This window comes from Mus caroli, unplaced genomic scaffold, assembly GCF_978045245.1.
Source record: "Mus caroli unplaced genomic scaffold, Mus_caroli_1 scaffold_11, whole genome shotgun sequence".
NCBI lineage: Eukaryota > Metazoa > Chordata > Mammalia > Rodentia > Muridae > Mus > Mus caroli.
Genome location: NW_028227266.1, coordinates 7,128,824 through 7,152,194, shown reverse-complemented (window position 1 = coordinate 7,152,194; position 23,371 = coordinate 7,128,824). Strand labels below are relative to the sequence as shown.

Below are 23,371 nucleotides of genomic sequence, written 5' to 3'. Positions count from 1 at the left end.
TTCCAAAGTTTTCAAATTAGTAAATGTGGCTTTCCAGTCTCTCATTGCACAGCAATATAATGTATTGACTGTCCATCACTGAGAAGGCATTTCCTAATGTACACTCTTCCACTTAGCTTCCAGAGCATGTATTCAGTAATGATAATTTAATTTGGCATCTAGCATGGACTTAATATATTTCTGATAAGTTATCTTGGTTTTTTAAAAGTTTTCTTAGGATAGTTTAAGTCATAAGATAATTGTTTTTAAGAAAAATCTTGTAAATGCTTTACATTTTTAGAACCTTATAATTTATTACACTTTTAACTTTCTTCAAACACAAAGAAAGCATTACCAAGAAAAGAAAACAGGAAGAGTCAAATTAGATATCTTTTAAGGAATGCATTTTAAAGAACTATGATTTTGATGTTTTAAAGCCTCATGAATGAAATATTACTCCCTCATAATGAGCGCACACACACGTTATTAGAAGAAAAGACCCTTTAATACAAAATAAATTCTTTGTTATCAAATTCAGTTTACCAAAATTACATTTTATAGGAAAAAAAGATGTAATAATTCTTTATATACAACACTATAGGCTTTACAACTTTCCTGCTGTTTTGAATTTTAAATGTGTTTCCTTCTATGTTCTGTGTGCAGGCATGCTAGTGAAGGGTTTCCTGTGGACATTGTCAGGGGGTAGCCTGTAGATCCTGCAGTACCATTTGCATTTGTTGAAGATGAATAGTAAAAAATAGAGGATGTTAGAACATTGATATGAGCAATTCTGAGGACCTGGAATGGAGTGGAAATTTGCCAAACTCAATTCAGCAAAACCTGTTGCCTTCTCAAAAAAAGAAAATCATTCATATCATGAAATAAGTGTGACAATTCAAAGTGTACAATCTTCACTAATAATTGTTAGAATTCCAGTGACTTCCATTCCATTTCCCCATCATTATGATCTATTGTTTTCTTTCTTTTTGGGAAACATATTATTTATTATTTAAATAGAAATTAAATAACAAAATGGTTTTATATCTTAAAATTTACCTATGTCTTCTTTAATGTGTACTTCAAATTTTATTTTTTATGACATTTACTCATAAAAAGATGATAGAATGTTCATTTTATTGTCAGGTTCAGGTATAAAGCAATTCATGATTATTCACACTTAACTTTCTTCTTATTTTGATTACTTATTAAACTTGGACTTCCAATATAAATAAAATGAAAAATAACTGTTTCAGAGAGAAAATTTAACAAGAGATTCTATTCATTTATCTCTATTAAATTATAACCTAGTTAGGGGGGATTGCATGTCTATATTTGAAGATATTTCCCAAAAGAGAGACAACCTCAAACTCAAAGTCCATAATGAAAAACCTACATTAAGAAAACAATTATGTGCTGGGCAGTGGTGGTACAGTCCTTTAATGCCAGCACTTGGAAGGCAGAGGCAGGCTGATTTCTGAATATGATGCCAGCCTGGTCTACAGAGTGAGTACCAAGACAGGCAGCGCTACACAGATAAACCCTGTCCAGAAAAACCAAGAAAAGAAGAAGAAGAAGGAGGAGGAGGAGGAGGAGAAGGAGGAGAAGGAGGAGAAGAAGAAGAAGAAGAAGAAGAAGAAGAAGAAGAAGAAGAAGAAGAAGAAGAAGAAGAAGAAGAAGAAGAAGAAGAGGAGGAGGAGGAGGAGGAGGAGGAGGAGGAGGAGGAGGAGGAGGAGGAGGAGGAGGAGGAGGAGGAGGAGGAGGAGGATGGGGAGGAGGGGGAGGGGGACGAGGAGGATGAGCAAGAGGAAGAAAGAGGAAGAGGACAAAGGGGGAGAGAGGGAGAGAGGGAGAGAGGGAGAGAGGGAGAGAGGGAGAACAATTATGTAAAAACCATCAGAGTACTATCCAACTACTTCTTAACCTAATAGAGACTTTACCAGAACTATTATGACTGACACCTGAAATTTGCAGCTTAGTAAACGTGTGAGGTGTGTGAGGCGTGTTACTGGTCAAGTTTTTGCAGTGCTTTACATTTCTTTCATGTTTATTCTGCCTTTCGGTGCAGAAACAGAAACCGAGAGATATCAATGTGCTATTCTGCTTATTGTTATAAAAATAGCATTATAAAAATATTAAATATTCATGAAAATCCTTATTTCCCTCAGGTTCTGGCTAGCAAAGGATGCTATGAGATATTAAGCACCGAAGGAGGGAACTGTAACACACTACAGATATTCACTAGAGTTATCAACAAAGGCAGTTGATATTAATAATTAAATGAGACTGTCCCCTGTGGAGGCTTCCATGGGCTCCAGGCGTGGTGTGTAAACTCTCTTGGCTAACTGATCATTACTTTCTTTCTAGAACAGGCATGTGCTTGAATGGATCCTGTGTTTCACTCCTGTTTTCATGTCAAATAATTTGTCTGGTGTAATATATAATTATACACACTCTGTGAGGAAAACTCATCTCTTTTAGACCTCATTGGTTTTATGGTCTGCAACAGAATATTCAACAGAAGCAAATATGGACAGTTTATCCATTTTCTGAAGTTCCATGTTGCACCTTAAAATGAATGGTAGCAGAATTTTTTTATTATCTTTATTAGGTGTGCTGGCTACTTTTATGTCAACTTGACACAATCTGGAGTCATTATGAAATTGGGACCCTCAAATTGAGAAAAATTCTCTACCAATAAGCCTGTGTGCAAGTTCACTGTGGGCAGTGCCACCATGGGTAGACTGTCCAGGATGTTATAAGCAATAGGGTGGGACAAGCCATGCCACAAGTCAGTAAACAGCATCTCCCATTGGTTCTGCACTAGATCCTGCCCCCGGGCTTCTAGCCTGAGTTCCTGCCCCAATTTTTCCAGATGATGAAGTTATAAAATGTAAGTTATACGATGAAATAAATCCTTTCCCTCAAGTTGATTTTTGTCTTGGTGTTTTTTCACAGAAGTAAGATAATAACTATCATAACTAAGACACAGAAACACTCTACCTGTACACTTAAAGTTGTGGGTAATGATATGAGATTTTGCAGGGAAGAAGGCTTCTCTGTTTTTGAAACCTGTGTCTGTCTCACCAGGATTTTTGTCAATGAGGAAACTTCAGTAGTAATCGCCATCTGGAACCCAGTGACTAAGCATGGCTTCCTGTTGGAGACTCATTCTGTTCCTGTCTGTCAGCAGGTGGCTTTCAGGTAAAATGCATATACAATTATTTGGTTGTAATTAAGTCTCAGTTAAGAAAACTGTATGAAGATCTCCTCCACAGTTTTTCTTATGCCAGTTATAATTTATACCAATACTGATATTGTTAAGCAGAACTAAACAACCTCTCATGTTCTTGTGCATATCAAGTTGTCATTGACAGTAGAATAAATCAAACACTGGAAGGCATTTAAACTTCTTCACCATATCTGCATTTAATCCGGAGCAAATATAGCAGGTACTTTATACTAAGTTAACTTAATCTCCCTGTAGACATGTTCTTAGGAGAAAACCTAATAGCTACTAGAAAGGATTGTTCAGGAATGCTTATATTTGAAGTCTTTACTGTGGTCTAAAGACAATGCAGTCATGAGAGGTTCTGCCAGTGGCTCACAAATACAGAGGTAGATGCTCACAATTGTTCACTGGACTGAGTATATGATCCACAATAAAGGAGCTAGAGAAAGGATTCAAGGAGCTGAAGGGGTTTGCAGCTCCATAGGAGAAACAATAGTATGAGCTAGCCAGTACCCCCAGAGCTGACAGAGACTAAGCCACCAACCAAAGAGCACACATGATGGGACTCATGGCTCCAGCTGCATATGCAGCAGAGGATGTCCCAGTCGGACATCAATGGGAGGAGAGGTTCTTGGTCCTACTAAGGCTCTATGCCCCAGTGTGGAAAATGCCAGGGTAAGAATGCAGGAGTGGGTGGGTTGCTGAGCAGGGGAAGGGGGGAGAGGATAGGGGGAGGGTGTTTTTCGGGTGAGGAAGCCTGGACAGGGGCTAACATTTGAAATGTAAATAAAGAAAATATCCAAGAAAAAAAAAGACAAGGCATTTAATTGATTTCTGATATTTAATCATTTCCTATATTTATGTCACTGTTTTATTGTCTCCTGTATTGTTTTTTAGTGTTCTTGGTGAGATACAAGTGTCACTTTGTGGGGAATGCTTAACACATTGATTGCTAGGATAGAGGTGACAGTGATGAAGCTATGTGCCAAGTGCATGTTTAAGGTGATTGGTGCTCCTTGAATGAAAAAAAAAAAAACCAAAAAACTAAAGGCAAGAGATAAAACCCCAGAGTTTTATTTCATATGTCCTTTTCCAAGTGGCTGGACCATCCTGGGTGTACTTCCTTGAGAAATATGAAAGAACTATTATATAGCTCAGCCTTGTTTGAAAACTGGCTTTTTCTAGAGGAAAGAGTTTTCATTGGACTCATGCCCTTATATTGAAATCAGACCTCTAAGTGTAGCAAGATATAATAACATGTCCAAATTAACATAATAATAACTAAAACTGCGGGTGCCACTCAGGCTTATTGTTCATCTATTCTCATTGAACTTGCAAAATGGCTCCATCATTTAAAAGAACGTCATAATTTTTTACAAATCCAAATTTTCTTACCCTAGGAACAAGCGAGTCCTGTTTTTTTTGACTTCCTAGCTGGTTAGAAAATATGAAAAGTGGTTATATGTAAATCAGAAAACAAAAGAAAATTCATATATACCTGTATATAAGAGCATTATTAATAAAAATGAATAATTAAATAATGATGATGCTTTACCTTCAAGTTTATAATAAAGTTTTACACAATTAAACTTTAATGAATTGGTAGGCTAGACATATTTTCAGGTGGAAGGGTATGGACCCAACATGTAGGAAACCCTGGATTGGATGCCAGTAGAACATAAACTTGATATGGTAATGTATATCTATAATCCGAGCCCCTAGGATGTAAAGGGAGGGAGATCAGAAGTTCGAGGTTGTCTTGAGCTACAAAATGGGTTTGAGACCAGACTGAGCCACAGAAAAACCATTCTCAATGATAATAGCACTAACAATAATAATGACTCTAAAGAGGAAACTATAAGAAAGTTGTCTTTCATAAATGAATGAACAAGCAGTGGGCTATCTAAATAATGGAACATGCTTCAATGATAAAATAAATGAGGTGCAAATGTCATAGACTCATGACTTTACATGCACAGTGCTAAATAGAAGAAGCTATTCTGCAGATAGCATGCACTCTATGGTTCTAGTTACATACCTGAGAATGGAAATGGTGTGAAAAGAACAGGGATCATCAGGAGAGAGGTTGAGTGGGTGGTCAAAGGTACAAATGAAGCAATTATCATTTTGAATGCCATGAGAAAGCACGCTCTATGGACCAGATACTAAATCACTGTGTGGTATGGTTATCAAAACCATAGAGAATGTAAATCATAGAGTGAACATTAATATATGCATATTAAATTTAAAAATGTAGGAAGTCATAGGCTCCCTAAACTATTTCTAGACCATCTCAAGGAGTCAAATCATATATTACCCATTTAAAAGGCAACTTCAGTTGGGGGCAGTATTACATTTAAAAATGTTGGAAATGAGCTATAAAATTAAAGGCAAGCCATATTTTGTTTCTGCACAGTTCTCTGTTTAATAACATTGTTTCCCAATGTGCTGTGCTAATATTATGTATCTAAGGAACCAAGTTAGAGGAGGCAGATGATGAAGCTGGGCTTATACATATAGGTGTGGAAGGTTTATCAGAATTACCCATGGTAGTGGTTTAGAGCTGTTGAATGCATTGCTATGTTCACATATGTTCATATATGTTATAAACAAACACAAATGCTTCCATACACAAATACAGATATATAGATGATATAGATATAGCTGCTGTATTTCAGTCATCCTAGAAGACATGATGCAGTGTATTCCTGTAGAAATAGCACATAAAGTGTCAAGATCTTCCCTTTTATTAAGTTTGCTCTTGAAGGAACAAGGGATATTTCAGAAATGACTGATTACAGGACTGCAGCAGGAAATGTCCTATATAAATCATTTTAGAGTATCTATTGTGCCTGAAAACATGGAAGTACTAGGAGATGGCTCAGCAGGTAAAATATTTGCTGTATGTGAGTTCAGATTCCCAAGAACACACTAACCAGCATAGCTAGACACCTGACACTTGTCTGTAATTCTAGTTCTAATGTGGCAAGATGAGAGAGGAATAGGGAAGCCCTGGAATCTGGGAATCATTTAACCTGGCCCAGGCATTGGCAGCAGAGACCCTGTGGCAAATAAGGTGGAAGTGAGCACTGGCACCCAAGGCAGTCCTCTGACCTTCCCAGAGCTGCAGACATGCATCCACGCATCATCTGAGGAATCAGTCTCTAACCTTTCCTCATTGAGTAAACTGTGGTATAAAAAACTGAGAGAGAGACAAATTTAATTTGCTATTGTAGATAGAATCACACATATGATAAAAAGAATGCTGTATGAAATCTAAGAAAACTGTAATAAAGTTTTCTCAGAAGTCTCTATTAGGAACTGTGGCTGTGAATGATGAAAGTATATGGAACCCTAAAAAACACCTTTCACATCTGGGTTATTTTGAGCTGTCTTTTTTTTTTTTTTTTTTTTGAGACACTTCAGACATGAGTGACTCAGCAAAATTAGCTTTTAGTAAGATAAATTTACATTTGTAAAACGTGCTTCTGTAATCATATCTCCTTGTCTTTACCAGAAAGTAAAAAGTAGTCTGATAGGGGAAGACAAAGAACAGAAAAAAAGAAAATTTGGAAAAGTGTGTATAGCATAGCTACAATTCCCTTGTGTATGTTCAAGTACATGGACTCTTTTCTATTGTTCATATCATGTTCATATCTTGCCCTGGTAACCACAGCTGCTGGAAATTCATGTGTCTAACAGAAATGTAATGCAGAGAAAATGGAGTTGCATAGAACTGCACCCCATGCATAGGCTTCTCCATTCTTCCCTGAGCCTTGGAGAGGTAATATGTATGTCTGATTTAGAACAGTAAAGTCCACAGTCCTTGATGTTTAGCATTTTGACCATTTATACCTCTTTATATTAACCACAATCCACTACAAACAGAATATATTCTGATCAAGATTGAAAGCAACACAGATCTTTGGGTATAAACATGCACATTCAGAAAGCAATTTGATCCCATAAACATGTACCAAAAAGATGGCAGATTCTCACTAAAGCCTCAGTCCTCTATCCATGAACAACTGAGTCATTTTTTCAGTATAATGTATGAAATTTCTTCCATGGAGAAGGCCTAATATTCAACCAGAAAGTAACCGGTTACAGATGTAACTGCCATGCCACTATGGTATCATCAGGTATATCCTGTCTGACAGATTGGTGTTGTAGCTTGGTAAGACTGCTAGTGTCTTTTCTTCCATAGAAGCTTATGTAGTACCTTCCATCTCTACAGAATCATTTTTTTTTTTAGGTGCATGTGGTGACAAGGTCTGCAGTAATAAGAGGAAGGGCAAACTACAGTGTGTAAGTTTTTCCAAGTCTTGATGCTCTGTTTGCCAAAGCCTTATTGGTCAGAGCAAATCCATGAGGCAAATATAGAACCTAAAGATGGGAAAGAGAATAACATTTTTAAACAGAGAAGCTGAGAAGGCTGCAATGTGTATGCATCCATCAGTGGAACACAAAGTCCTCACTCCTGGATCTACCATATGCTTATTTACTTTTTGGGGCAAGTTTATTAGTAAAAATTCTGTTTATAGTTAATAGTTAAGACTAGTGGATATTTCTCTCTTCTTATTTTTGAGATAGTAGCAGAAGAGAGAATAATATCTAAAACTTACTAGCTGTATGTAAAAGAAAAACTTTAAAAGTCAGTACACTGTTTTCTTCAATATTAAACTAACTTCAAAAGAGCTAATATTTTTCTAATAGTATATAAAAAGCATTTTGAGATGAAGTCATAGTATAAATTTAAAAATATATTTATACATAGATACACAGAGAGACAGAGGGGGGGAGGGGGAGAGATGTTTACCTCTGTTGGAGTAAAAAAATCCATATTATTGTTCAATGTAAAAATGAATCTCAGAGGACACATCATTCTCCAAGTAAATGCACAAATAGTGATAGGAAATAACAGTGGGATTCACCCTTATGCATTTTGAAATAATGAGGAACTTTCCTTGCTTATGGCAGCTCTTTACAAATTACTCTTTATTTATTCTCCATGTTTGAGTGAGCAACAACAAAATAAAAAGTGTGAATTGATTCTCTGTGTTAAAAAAAATATCCTGGTCAATGGGTTCCTCAGTTGTCCTAGTTCTTTTGGACAATGGCTAAGAATTATGATAATTCACTTATAAATATTTAACATGAGAGGATATTGAGATAGTATTCATCATAGCAAGGTTCCTTTTCATATAACATAAATTATTCTTTATTGGTGACACAGATGGTTCCATAGATAAAGTCTGATTAGCATGTGCACTGTAGTTTTGAATTATGATAAAGATACTGACTCCTCCAATAATTGCAGCTTTATGAGGCCAACAAACATCCTCATATACTTCAGATTTCTGCCATATACAAGGTCTACCCTTTCTTCCATTTAATGTTTGTGTCCTGTGAGTTTGCCCCTGGGCAGATGGAAACTAGTGGACATACAATGTGTAGGCTACCTCCCATACTAATGCTTTTGAACATACCAAATGGAAGTCCAGCTGATCAGCTACAATGACCATCCTCCAATTCTCACATAAGTCTCTGTAGGTATCTTTTCAGTCACTTGCGGATGTTTCTGCAAGCTTCATTGGTTTAAAAATAACAACAAGGACAACAACAATAGCATGTTCTTGCTCCCTTAACCCTATTATTTTTCTTGGGATAAATCCATTTTATTGAAAAGGAGACAGTTTATTTCCTCTGCCAAGCCAATGATGTACTGATGAACAGAGAATGCCTGTCACTGATAAGCTTATACAAATACTGTCTTCCTTGGCAGTGGTGTGGTAAATCATGAAAATCTTTGTCATTGTCAGAACTTATAAAGGAAAATGGAAACAAAGGCATTACAGCAAACAGGTACCCAATAACTCTGGCTGGCCTATTAGAATTTAGAAAGAAAAATGGATTCAGGCTTCTTCCTGATCATTTTTAAATTATGCATTTGCACATTGTATTGGCCCTCTGGGAAGGGCTGATGATAACAGGAGCTACCCCACAGTGATAATCCAGGCTGACTTTATCAGCTATTCTGTGATGGTACCAGGAACAATTTAATTTTTCCTTGTTGGCGGGGCAGGAGGTAGGGGTAAAAGCTGGATCACCTGAATCATATGCACTTTACTATTTGTATCTTAACAGGAAAGACTATATTAAAAGTCATGTATAATTGTCACAATTCCTGAGGTGAAATAAAATTATGTCATCAACCAACAAAGCAGTTCAGTCACAAGAGATGACTGTAAGTGGGTGCTTCAGTTTAATGAAGATTATACAGAGAGTTAACATATGAGGTCAGCTGGACGTGTTTGCATTTACACTACAACACTTATTGAAAATGATTTTCCACTTCAGTATTGCACAAGAGTGAGCAGTATATGTTAAAGTATTCTGTCATTTAGAAAAAGCCTTGATGGTCACCAAGTATTCTTTAAATTGATTGTCTAAATCTAGTTTCTTTGTTTCAAAATCATGCTCAGAAGACTCATAGTTAATCCTGTCCAGAATCACTTGTCTATGGATGTTGACAACACTGCCATTCAAGCAGAGTTAAATTTCAAACATAACAATGCTAATAGGAAAAGAGCTATTGATGAATGGCTCTCACATTATTTACCGGAAGCACAGGAGGAGCAGGACAGCCCTGTGTACTTATTTCGGTCATTTGTGAGCAAATAATTGTATCCCAGTGGTTTCTACTTTATTCAGAATAAAATGTGGGTAGAGAATTCTATTCACCTAGCACTAGCCCCTAACGAAGCCTACAAAACTGAGATACAGAAAAACACACAGGGAAAGTCCTGCTGTCTATATTTTCTAAACAAATTATATAGGGTTTTTAGAATTTGAATATTATTAATTCTTTGTGTATAAATTAAATCATGCATAACTAATTGGAAAAAAAGAAACATGTTTAAGTGTTCCACATTGCTCTTTTATTTACCTTAGATCTTTGGCAGAAATCCTGCTATTCTAATATTTAAGCCATTGAAAAATGTATCAACTTCATTGGTGTACTTATATAGTGTAGGTTTCCTAAATTGCCTTTGAATATTCCTTATATCCTTATCCATAAAGTTGGCGCATTAGTTTCCACTGTGATGACTTTGACCCTGTTGTATGACCCATGAGGCTATAGCCTCAGTCTGATATGAGATGAAACCATGTGAGTGGTCCAGGTCAGAGACAAAGAGAATTGTAAATGATGTTCTTTTTTAATTTTGTTATTACATTAATATTTTTATTATATTATTTTACCTTTTAATTTCTACTTTACATAGCTATATAATTATTTTATTTATTACTTCACTATATTTCATGTGTAATAATGACTGTGATATTCCTGTTTTATGTAAAATATGTAACATCTGCTCTATAAGCAGAGGCAGTTTGTGCTCTTGGATGTGTCATGCACAGAAGTAGGATAATGCTTGTTATGATATATAGGCATAGTTATTTGTAATTTAATAAATATAAGGCTTTTAAAGTCCTTTTTTGGATTAATAGATAAATCAGTAAGTTTTACTCAGGAAATAGACAAATTGATGGAGTAACATTGGGTCCCTTATCTAACCATGATGATGCCTTTAAATGCTAGCAACACAGCTGAGATATCCTGGAGGCATAGACATGTCCCGAGTTAAAGCAAGGCAGTTACTTCAGTTTATTTCTGGGCATTGTGAATTCATCATAGAAAAAAAATAATGAAAGAAGTAGAAATCCCAAAAGGAAAGAAAAGAAAGAAAATGGTAAAATCTGAGTCACTCAAGATGTCACACGCTCTTGTCAGCTGGCTGATGTCAACTGCTGCCCTCTGTTTCCTTCAGCAGCCTCTGCTGCAGAAGCACTCTAGATAACAGCCAGCTGTGAGGCTTTCTCCTCCATCCTCTGTCTAATTCAGAGATGGTCACTGACTGGCAGTGCTTTCCTAGCCTAAGAGCTATTTTTGTTTAATGCCTAAATTTAGAACTATTTTGGTCTGGCCCTGGGATTCTTATAAGTTCCATAATAACCCTGAAGAAATTGACCTTTAAAAAAAATAGGATTCAATAAAACTCGGCATGCAATATTTTTTTCAGTTATTATCCATTCTGGCCTCTAAGAGCTATGATACACACATGCACACAGTTACAAATGAAATACTATACAAATATTCTATTTTCAATCCTCAAATCTTTTGAAATAATTCATTTAAATATCTTTTACTTTTACAAATATTTGTTAGCATCTACTATGTCTTGTTCTAGGTATTAAGAACATGGCAATGTACAAATCACATTTCTACCCTTAGGGAACATATATGCAAATTGAGAAGATATACTTTATCTAGGAAAGAAGTAATATAAGATCTAATGGAGATAATTTCCATAAAGAAAGATAGTAAAAGAAAAGTTAGGATGTGATATGGCCTGGTCACAGGATGCTATTTCGGTAGGATGGCTAGGAAAGGTCACTGTGACACAGTTTCTAAGGAAAGATTTTATAAGCATAGCAAAGAAAGACACATGGGTTTCTAACAACAACAACAAAAAAATGCGTATGGTGGGCTGGCAGAGACAGCAGGTGTCACAGTACTGGGTAAGTCTCATGCGAATTAGGAAAGTCTCATATAACAGGAAAAGGATGAACTCTGTCGATAAAGACTGTCTAGAGAGTGCTCAGCAGAGAAAAAAAAAGTTTATGCTCTTTAGATGCCATACATGATTAACACTTAAGTTTCTGAATGCAGAGACCACCGTGTTTGCAGAAGAGTGGCCAGTGTAGTACACCAAACCAATCACAATGAGCAGTTGAGTATCAGCATCATGCTGTAGATGCAGTTTTGTAAAACTGTTAATGACATTGGACACTAAACTCTCCAAATACCTCTTTTTATTCTTTGCTCCCACATGTGAGACATTCATAGATTATCCACCTCCATTCATTTCTAGTGGATTTTACTAATTTTCTACCCAATATAGTTTATCTATACAATTCTTTTGATTTTTGATCCAAAGCAGCAAAGGTATTGCATATCAATGAATACATTGACTTTAAAGATGTTCTTAAAGGGTTCAAACAGAAACTGATCAATGAGTCACATATCATTCAACAGAAACCACAACATAAAAATTAACCTGCTGTTCTGACATAAAGGCAGATATAGCCTGAGTCTATCCAGGGGCATTCATCTGAGAGTTGAAAAGCATCAGAGATAAGAAAGTAGATCTGCAACCCAGGAGATTGCACACATTCAGAACAGTGGGGAGGCAGTGTACGATGCATGTGAGAAGACTGTCTTTTTGGTTGTTGCTTTATTTGGAGTATGTGCTTGCTATGTACCTCAGGCTAATGGGAAGCTCATGATATTTCTCTCAAAGTTTCTGAACCTCTGGAGTTGTAGGGTGTAACCTACCAGGTATAACTAAAAGATCACCTTTATTGCTTTGGGGTGAATATACTCCATAGAGTATAAATTGAGAGAATAGCTTTAAAAAAAAACAATTTCAATAGCTTTGAGGAAAGAAAACTCGACTAACAACTTAGGTTGTCAAAGGCTGTTTCTTGACTACATTGTAAGACAGTACAGGCAAAGGCCTTCCCTTCCAGGGTTAACTGGTTCAGTTACTTAATAGCTGGAAGAGAGGGAGTCTAGACTTGCTTTGCATCTTCAATGCTAACATGGCTATGGTGTTATTTTCTGTTTATTCTCAGGCTGTGCCTTCCATGTTACCATGGTTATGTTGTAATGTTTGGTCCCAGGCTACATCTTCCATGCTAACATGCCTTTGGTGTTATGTATGGTTCCAAGTTCAGTTACAACATGCAAACCCATATAATATCAAAGTGTGAAAAATGAAAAATGTTCATGTTAAAGCAGAGATGGCTAGAAGAGATGCTAAAAGAATCAGTCCCCAGATATTTACAGGAGTTTTAAAGTCAGAACTAGGAATAGAGGGTGAGAGATAGCTCAGTGCTTGAAGGTACTCATGCTCTTGCAATGGACAGACATTTGGTTCTCAGCATGATTGTGTCAGGTGACTCACAACAATTCTATCCCCAGAGGATATTTCAAACTCTTTTGTCTCCCTTTGGATAAACAGCAGCCTCGAAGGAAACATTCCTCCTAAAATGATTCCATTGAGTTGTTGTTGGTGCTTCCTAGCCAGCAAGTGAAAGTTGTTTATTTGTGGGAGGAAGCCAGGGGACAGGCAAAAGGTATATTGTAGTTGAGTGTACTCTGAGCATTTGGCAGGTCTTTGCAGATACTTGGTACTTTATTTTAAATTATAATCTTTAGATGGGACATGCATAGATACTTGGCCTTTCCATGTTGAATAATAGTAAACAACTATTCTTGTATATTGAAAGATGGAGCACCTCTATTAGTGTGGCATTCATAAATATCATTTCATGAGAATATTTTCTTAGTGAGATGCAAACTTCAAATTTACACAGCCAGAAAGTACTGTCACAAAGCCTATAGCAACAATCATAGCGCAGAACACAGAATTTTCCAGTGTTCGTACTACATGCACATGCTGTCTTAAACAGCTACATTTATCATGTGTAGCTAACTTAGATTTCTAAACAACAGTAGTGGACAAACTACTTGATCTGTAGAAAACTGAGGGGTAAGATTTGATATTCTGAGGAGTGATTCTAAGGAGCCAGAGTTGCTCAGGCATAGACTCAGGCGAGCTTCTCAGGATATTCTCTCTATTTTGTTCAGAGAATGTTCCGACCTGATATAAAGGATAATTGTAAAATAACTACAATATTCTTTAATTTGCATAGACTATATAATGGCCCTTCATTTTTTAGATTTATAGGCAGACTCTACAGAGCAATAGCAAGAAGTTTTAGCTGTATTTTTTTTTATTTCTTAATAATAGCAATTGGAGATAGTTACCAAATGTGAGAGTGCAACTGATTATAGGAAGAAGTCAGAGCAGACACAACGGATTGGATTAGAAGTAACATGTAACAGAGTGGGAGAAACATGAATGTCCCGGACGATGGCCAATAGAAGCTGTCTCTGCTTGTTGCATTGAGCTAACATAGGGAGACAGAGATGAAAGTAGAGTATGAAATAAAGGTCTAACATAACATGATAGAATATTAATTTCATTTATATTGATGCATGCTACACTAATAGAGGTGCTCCGTCTTTCAGTATACATGAACAGTTGTTTACTATTATTCAACATGGAAAGGTCAAGAATCCATGCATGTCCCATGTAAAGATTATAATTTAAAATAAAGTACCAAGTCAAAGGAAAAGAATAAATTCAAAGGAGTTACAATAAGTTAGGTAGAGAAAAAAAAAAGCACACTAAAATGTGTGTGTCTCTTACATCTATCAGTATTAGGTGTGTGTTCTGGGTGTGTATGAATGAAGTGTGTTTCTATGGCATGTGGTGGGTGTTGTACATGTTGTGGTTTATGTGTTACTTGTGTGTGTTGGTCTTTGTTCAGTGAGTATGCTGGGTATTGTATATATCTGTGGTATATGTTGTGTGTAATGTATGAATGGATGCTGTTTGTATATGACATGTGTTGTATACTCTGTGTGTGTGTGTGTGTGTGTTTAGTGGAGCTTAGTAATCAAGAATCTAATCCGTTTTGGATTTCAACCAAGAAAAATCTTTTGAAGTAACAGCTTTGACTGGATCATAGTCTTTTCATGCACTTATTTGATTCTATTCTGTGAATCTCTTCAGTATGGTAAAAAATTTGTTTTAAATATAGCTTCCTAATAAGCTTCTACAAATGACTAATGTAAAATTGCAAAGTGGAACATTTTGAGGAAACCAGAATAGAAGGAAGAACACTGACAGCTATTTCTGACTCTGTCTGAAACTGGCCATTAGCTCACCCTTCTCTGTTCCAAGGTGCAAAGCTACAACACTGAAATTGTCTGGTGTACTCTGAAGTTGCCTTTCAGTCATCTCACAAATTATGCTAGTCCTCTTAAATCAGGCAAAAGAGATGTTAAATGTTCATGTAGGTCAGCCATGTGCATTTACTAAATAGTTTAATGGTGGTTTAGTTTACATAGTCAGAAGAAAAGAGTGGGCATGATTAAAAACCATGTGCACTGGTATGTTTGTACAAAATGTAATGATTAAATTAATTTCTTAGTGTGTTAACATAATGTAATTTTTAAGTAGAAGAAAGCAAAGTAGTAAAATTTAAAGATCTTATGGAAAATTTTTCAGCTTTTTCTTCTCCTTGAAGAGTAAGAAAAACAAAAACTCTCCATCAAGAAAAGGATCTGTGGGGGAAAAATGGCACATGTTGGCAGATATGAAGAAAGATAAAGGGGTTCCTCTCACCTTATCTTACAAAATGCTTCTTATACTCCCCACTTCAGAAACTCAAATGTGTAGAATAGAACATGCTAAAATAATCTTAGGATAACATGGGATAATTCTACAATCCCCTCCCCCCCCCAACCCCTGTGTGTGTGTGCACGCATGTGTGTGTGCACCAAGACTTGAGTATGGAGATCAAGGACAACTTTAGGTACCAGTTATCATCTCTCCATCTACTTGAGAAAATGTCTGTCTTGTTCAAGGCTGCATAAATCAGACAGCTCTCATATAACCTTCAGCTTCAGGTGATTCTTCTCTCTCAGGTTCCCATCTCCCATTAGGATCATCTGGTCTTACAGAGTCATTAGCCTTTCCTGGATATTTCAAGGCAAGTAACATACAATAGTCTAAGAGAGTGATGAAGAGCAAAGGTTCACAGTCTACTGGTAGAATGTTCCTGTAGCATGGTTCTCCTGATTTAAGCTCTTGATAGATGATAGATTGTGCTGAACTGAAGCAGTTAGATTCAGAAGCTTAGTAGTGCTCAAACATACTCGACTCTGTGTTGCTATAACAAAATGCCTGAGGCTATGTGCTTTATGAAGAAAAGTAGCTTACTTAGTTTGGAGTTCAAAGAGTCTCAATTATGTTGCAACACTACCAATAGTGTTGAAGGGGTCCTCCTGACTGGGTCAGAACATGGTGAACAGGAAAAGAAAAGAACATAGTGCAGCCATGTCTGGGGAATAGAGTAAACTTACTTAGTACCACCACATCTGAGATAGATAAAACCAGTATGAATCCCTCTTGATGTAAGTCCCTAAGGCTTAGCTGTATTATGCTAGGACATGCCCCTTGAAAGGTCTGCCTTTGAGTACCCCATGTAGGGAGCAGTCTACTAATTCCTGAGCTTTTAGGCAAGTCACAATCAATGTCCAAACCACAGCAGGTTACTACTGGCTAGAGCTGAAAAGATAGCATCAGAACAAGACTATAATCTGAACAAAGGCTACCATTCAGGAGCTTAATATAGATTTGAAAGAATCTCAGAGGCCAAAATGATTTAAACAGCCCTATATTCCCCAAAGAAATAGAAGCAGTCATTAATAGTCTCCCAACCAAAAAAAGCCCAGGACCAGATGGGTTTAGTGCAGAGTTCTATCAGACCTTCAAAGAAGATCTAATCCCAGTTCTTCACAAACTATTCCACAAAATAGAAACAGAAGGTACTCTACCCAACTCGTTCTATGAAGCCACAATTACTCTGATACCTAAACCACAAAAAGAACCAACAAAGATAGAGAACTTCAGACCAATTTCCCTTATGAATATTGATGCAAAAATCCTCAATAAAGTTTTTGCTAACCGAATCCAAGAACACATCAAAACAATCATCCATCCTGACCAAGTAGGTTTCATCCCAGGAATGAAGGGATGGTTCAATATATGGAAATCCATCAATGTAATCCAGTATATAAACAAACTCAAAGACAAAAACCACATGATCATCTCTTTAGATTTGGAGAAAGCATTTGACAAAATCCAACACCCATTCATGATAAAAGTCTTGGAAAAATCAGGAATTCAAGGCCCATACCTAAATATGATAAAAGCAATCTACAGCAAACGAGTAGCCAACATCAAAGTAAATGGTGAGAAGCTGGAAGCAATCCCACTAAAATCTGGGACTAGACAAGGCTGTACACTCTCTCCCTACCTATTCAACATTGTACTTGAAGTCCTAGCCAGAGCAAATAGACAACAAAAGGAGATCAAGGGGATACAAATTGGAAAGGAAGAAGTCAAAATATCACTTTTTGTAGATGATATGATAGTATATATAAGTGACCCTAAAAATTCCACCAGAGAACTCCTAAGCCTGATAAACAGCTTCGGTGAAGTAGCTGGATATAAAATTAACTCAAACAAGTCAATGGCCTTTCTCTACACAAAGGATAAACAGGCTGAGAAAGAAATTAGGGAAACAACACCCTTCTCAATAGTCACAAATAATATAAAATACCTTGGCATGACTCTAACTAAGGAAGTGAAAGATCTGTATGATAAAGAACTTCAAGTCTCTGAAGAAAGAAATTTAAAAAGATCTCAGAAGATGGAAAGATCTCCCATCCTCATGGATTGGCAGGATCAATATAGTAAAAATGGCTATCTTGCCAAAAGCAATCTACAGATTTAACACAATCCCCATCAAAATTCCAAATCAATTCTTCAACAAATTGGAAAGGGCACTCGGCAGATTCATCTGGAATAACAAAAAACCTAGGATAGCAAAAACTCTTCTCAAGGATAAAAGAACCTCTGGTGGAATCACCATGCCTGACCTAAAGCTGTACTACAGAGCAATTGTGATAAAAACTGCATGGCACTGGTATAGTGACAGACAAGTAGACCACTAGAACAAAATTGAAGACCCAGAGATGAACCCACACACCTATGGTCACTTGATCTTTGACAAGGGAGCTAAAACCATCAAGTGGAAAAAAGACAGCATTTTCAACAAATGATGCTGGCACAATTGGCTGTTATCATGTAGAAGATTGCGAATTAATCCATTTCTATCTCCTTGTACTAAGGTCAAATATAGTGGATTAAGGAACTCCACATAAAACCAGAGACACTGAAACTTATAGAGGAGAAAGTAGGGAAAAGCATCAAAGATATGGGTACAGGGGAAAAATTCCTGAATAGAACAGCAATGGCTTGTGCTGTAAGATCGAGAATCGATAAATGGGACCTCATAAAATTACAAAGCTTCTGCAAGGCAAAAGACACCGTCAATATGACAAAAATACCACCAACAGATTGGGAAAGGATCTTTACCTATCTCAAATCAGATAGGGGACTAATATCCAATGTATATAAAGAACTCAAGAAGGTGGACTCCAGAAAATCAAATAACCCCATTAAAAAATGGGGCTCAGAACTGAACAAAGAATTCTCACCTGAGGAATACCGAACGGCAGAGAAGCACCTGAAAAAATATTCAACATCCTTAATCATCAGGGAAATGCAAATCAAAACAACCCTGAGATTCCACCTCACACCAGTCAGAATGGCTAAGATGAAAAATTCAGGTGACAGCAGATGCTATCGAGGATGTGGAAAAAGAGGAACACTCCATTGTTGGTGGGATTGCAAGCTTGTACAACCACTCTGGAAATCACTCTGGCGGTTCCTCAGAAAATTGGACATAGTACTACCAGAGGATCCAGAAATACCTCTCCTGGGCATATATCCAGAAGATTTCCCAACCAGTAAGAAGGACACATGTTCCACTATGTTCATAGCAGCCTTATTTATAATAGCCAGAAGCTGGAAAGAACCCAGCTGCCCCTCAACAGAGGAATGGATACAGAAAATGTGGTACATTTACACAATGGAGTACTACTCAGCTATTAAAACGAATGAATTTATGAAATTCCTAGGCAAATGGATGGTTCTGGAGGGCATCATCCTGAGTGAGATAACACAATCACAAAGGAAATCACATAATATGTACTCACTGATAAGTGGATATTAGCCCAAAAACTTAGGATACCCAAGATATAAGATACAATTTGCCAAACGCATGAAACTCAAGAAGAATGAAGACCAAAGTGTGGACACTGCCTCTTCTTAGAATTGGGAACAAAACACCCATGGAAGGAGTTACAGAGACAAAATTTGGAGCTGTGACGAAAGGATGGACCATCTAGTTATTGCCATATTCAGGGATCCATCCCATAATCAGCTTCCAAACGCTGACACCATTGCATATACTAGCAAGATTTTGCTGAAAGGACCCAGATATAGCTGTCTCTTGTGAGACGATGCCAGGGCCTAGCAAACAGAAGTGGATGCTCACATTCAGGTATTGAATGGATCACAGGGCCCCCAATGGAGGAGCTATAGAAAGCACCCAAGGAACTAAAGGGATCTGCAACCCTATAGGTGGAACAACAATATGAACTAACCAGTACCCCGGAGCTCTTGTCTCTAGCTGTATATGTATCAAAAGATGGCCTAGTCGGCCATCACTGGAATGAGAGGCCCATTGGACTTGCAAACTTTATATGTTTTATATATACAGGGGAACGCCAGGGCCAAAATGGGGAGTGGGTGGCTAGGGGAGTAGGGGGGTGGGATGGGGGACTTTTGGGATAGTATTGGAAATGTAAATGAGGAAAATACGTAATTAAAAAAAAAAATCACTTCCTAAACTCCACAGAACACTGTTCCTTGCTTAACATAGGAAAAGCTTCATGGTAGATACTAATAATTATTATATTGCATTCTGAAATCAAAAGAAATAAAACCATGACTATATCTCAGTGAAAAAAAAGAAAAAAAAGAAGAAGTTCAGTGTTCACATCACAGTTGAAACATCAGTGAAGACACCTGGCTCTTTCCTTTCTGATCCCATCTAAATGATTCTTGAAGAGAAGGAAAGGGAAAAAATCAGAGATCAAACATATTTTCATCCCCTTACCAGCGTCTCTAGAGACCAGACAATCTTGATCTTTGGGAGGAGAGAAAGAATGGGAGTATGAAGACCTGCTTAGGCAAGGGAATATATATTAATGAAACCACTCTTTGTGTCTACAATTCTGAATCTATGCATTTGAATGCGGTTAGCAGGTTGCTTCCTTTATTAATAGGTTAACGATCTTAAGATGGGAAAATATCTCAAAGGAAAGTGTATGTGAAGTTTATTGGCAAGCATTCTAGACTCATGTGGAGAAGTGGCTCTGAGATCTGAGAGGGTCTAAGAGAATTCTGGCTTTCATTGGTTTGTTTTCTAGCTCTCCTTCCTTGGCCATAATGTGTCCACATGTGGCTTCTAGTATAGTAGCTGAATCCTCTGATTCTATCCCAGAGCACATAAGTAGCTGCAGGTTGGTTAGGATCTATCACTTATCATGGTGGATCCATGGACCCCATTTTTGATGTAATAATGGACTAAGAGAAACTTAAGGAAAATAATGAAAAAAATGAAGATTAATTCCCTTATCTTTTTCTCTCCACCCCTGAAAAGCCCCTAGCCTTAGAGTCAACCAAGTGAAGATCAAAAATATTTGAAAATGAAAATGATTGTTATACCCAATATGTACAGTCTTTTTCTTTCATCACTATACTCTAAAAAATACTATATATGTTTATATGAGTTTCTATAATAACATGTGCATTGTGTTGGATTGATTTTATAAGTAATCTGGAAGTAATTTAAAGTAGGATAATGTACACATAGTGTCTGGAGTATCATGCCATTTTTTTGTAAAAGGTGTTTGAATCCACACATATCAACTTTACAAAGGGTCCTGTGTTCAGTTCCTGGATATACCAATATTTAAAAAAACAAACAAACAAACAAACAAACAAAAAAACCATAACAGAAGGATATGAACACATAGGGACAAGGGCAGACCATGGTGGGAAGAGCCTTCACTCTTAAAGTAGCCATTGACAAAACATAAAATTTTCAGTTTCTTTATAAATGTATAACATAGATTTTCATCCTGTCATTAGACTTGTCCCCTGATGATAATTTCATATGTATAGTGCTCAGAAAAAAAATTGGGGGGAGGGTGAAGAAATGTCTGACCTAGCAAAAAGCCTGATGTCCTAAGTTGAAACTCTAGGACCCTCATGATGGAAAGAGAGATCCAATTTTCACAAGTTGTCCTCTCACCTCCATGTTCATCAGATGTCATGTATGTACATGTACACACACAGACACACACACACACTACAGTAAATGATATATTGTAGAGTAAAAATACAATGTATTTTAGTGTATCAGGCAATGTGAATGGATGCTTAGCTCTGTTGAAACAGCGAGGGAGTTCTCAATAGTTTCTATTGTCTGTACTCACTGAGTGTAGTCTACTTTGGCTCTTCTGAATTTGTTAGTTTAAAAATGTCATGAGTTTACAGTAGCCATGACCTATTTCTGCCCCATCCATCTTACCTTACAATGCTATCCCCTTAGGGGTTAGAATTTAATGTGAATTTTGTAGGGATTCAAACATTTAGATCATAGCTTAGACCTTTGGCTTGAATGACCAAATCTTGGGCCACAATGAAGAGCGAAAAGTGCCCGGGGGTGTCTGTGATATAATGCAATCCTTATATTAATTTTTGCTTTCATTAGCCATATTTCCTAGGCCCTGCTAGACGAATTTAGTAAGTAATCCACATCAAAAGTCTTCAAGAAGAGAAATGCTCGAAAAGGTTACAAGCCTTGAGGGTATTAGGAAATGAGGTAGAAGGGAAAGCACACAGAGGAAAGGACACATTTGCTCAGAACTTCCTCTATGCCTGTGCCTTTTCCTTGACATGTGCACGACTCCTGCTCAGCTCCCTTCACTTCCCTTATGCACTCACATTCCACAGCCTTATGCTCTAAATAGACTCCTCATATTCACAAAATGAACTGAGGCCATGCAATTTGTTGACCTACAAATGATTAATCTTAATGTCTGGTGAAAGTAGGAAATCCTGAATAAATAGATATATTTTACGAGATTAATGTGCAGCAGTTATGACATTTATGTTTCCACTAGGCATTATGCCGTAAATTATGTTAATATAGTAGTTTGCTACAGACTTGATTTTCATTTAATTAAAAAACTTGAGTGGCAGATTTTTTATATTGATAGAAATTATGAACAAATATAGCCAGAGAGACACATAGTACAGAACAAAACAGAAAACTTGACACAGCCTGTGGGAATATCAAATAGTAACTACTACACATCCATGTGGTACAAGTACAAACAAAGTTAGATAACCTCCTTCACTTGCTACTTATAAACTAGCTCAAACAGTTGTACTATTAATTTCTAAAGTTCCCAATGTCTTTGTTTATAATGGACAGTGAGATATAGTTAGAATCACAAATTTGATCACATGAGATGAGGTAACCCAGATAATTATTTATGGGTTTGAATGACATTAATAACAAAGACATGGTGCCTAGATCCATGTTCTGTACTCAGGTTCTTCAACAAACTTTCAAATTTGCAACTTTTGGAACTGAGCACTTAAACTACTCAGTTTTCTTCTCTCCAAGAAAAATAAGTATACAGAATATAACCAGATATTCCACAGCTATTGCCTATGAATGAAAATATTCCCTTCTAGACAGAAGACCGGTGCTCATGCAAGTCAAAAAACAACAATATACAAGACCAAGACAATTCAGAAATTTATAGGGCTCAAAGACTCACCAGCAGGTTATGTAAACAGACAACAGTGGGGAACAGGAGACTCTCAGGTGGGGCTGCCTGCAGTCTGTGCAGCCAACCCCAGGAATACAGTTTTCCAGAACTGCCATTTATATTGAGGTGGTTTTTATAGACAAGAGTTATAGAAAGCTCTGTAAAAAAACTCCCTACTCTCCCAAAAAAAGTATTATCCCAGACAAAAAAAAATTATTGAAGAGAACTCTTAAAACTTGTGATAAGGATGTTGAAGTATTCTCCACAGTTTATGGATTCTGGTATGGGTGCAGGTGGGACAGGACTCAGTTTTCTTCAAGTGGCTGGCCAGTGGGAGTTTGAACATGTCTCAGGGAGTATATGGATGACTCAAATGAGACTTGTGTCCTTTTTTTCGTCTTTTTGTTTACTTTCTTCTTTTTAGGGGGCTGAGGGGAAGTGGTCACAAGGGTCAGTGGGAAGACTTGGGCCTAGGACCAGAGTACTGGGAAGACAGTGGGATGTAGTTCAATCTGTAACATTTCAAATAAAAATACTCTGTTGGAAAAAAAAGGTAAATGGATTTGTACTCTCATATAAGCAACATTTGACCTATGTTTCTAGATGGATCTATAGCAAATCCATTAGCTCACCAAGTGAGA

General features: G+C 37.0%; 1 protein-coding gene across 4 annotated transcripts in view; it reads left to right on the top strand.

Moving 5' to 3' along the window:
* Nucleotides 1-23,371, top strand: part of Cntn5 (contactin 5) — a 1,232,986-nt gene that overhangs the window by 477,587 nt on the left and 732,028 nt on the right. For all 4 annotated transcript variants that reach the window (XM_021171282.3, XM_029481828.2, XM_029481826.2 and 1 more), the window contains one exon: nucleotides 3,067-3,180. In XM_021171282.3, the coding sequence (XP_021026941.1) occupies nucleotides 3,126-3,180 (55 nt within the window). In that variant the 5' untranslated portion in view covers nucleotides 3,067-3,125. The remainder of the gene's footprint in view (nucleotides 1-3,066; nucleotides 3,181-23,371) is intronic.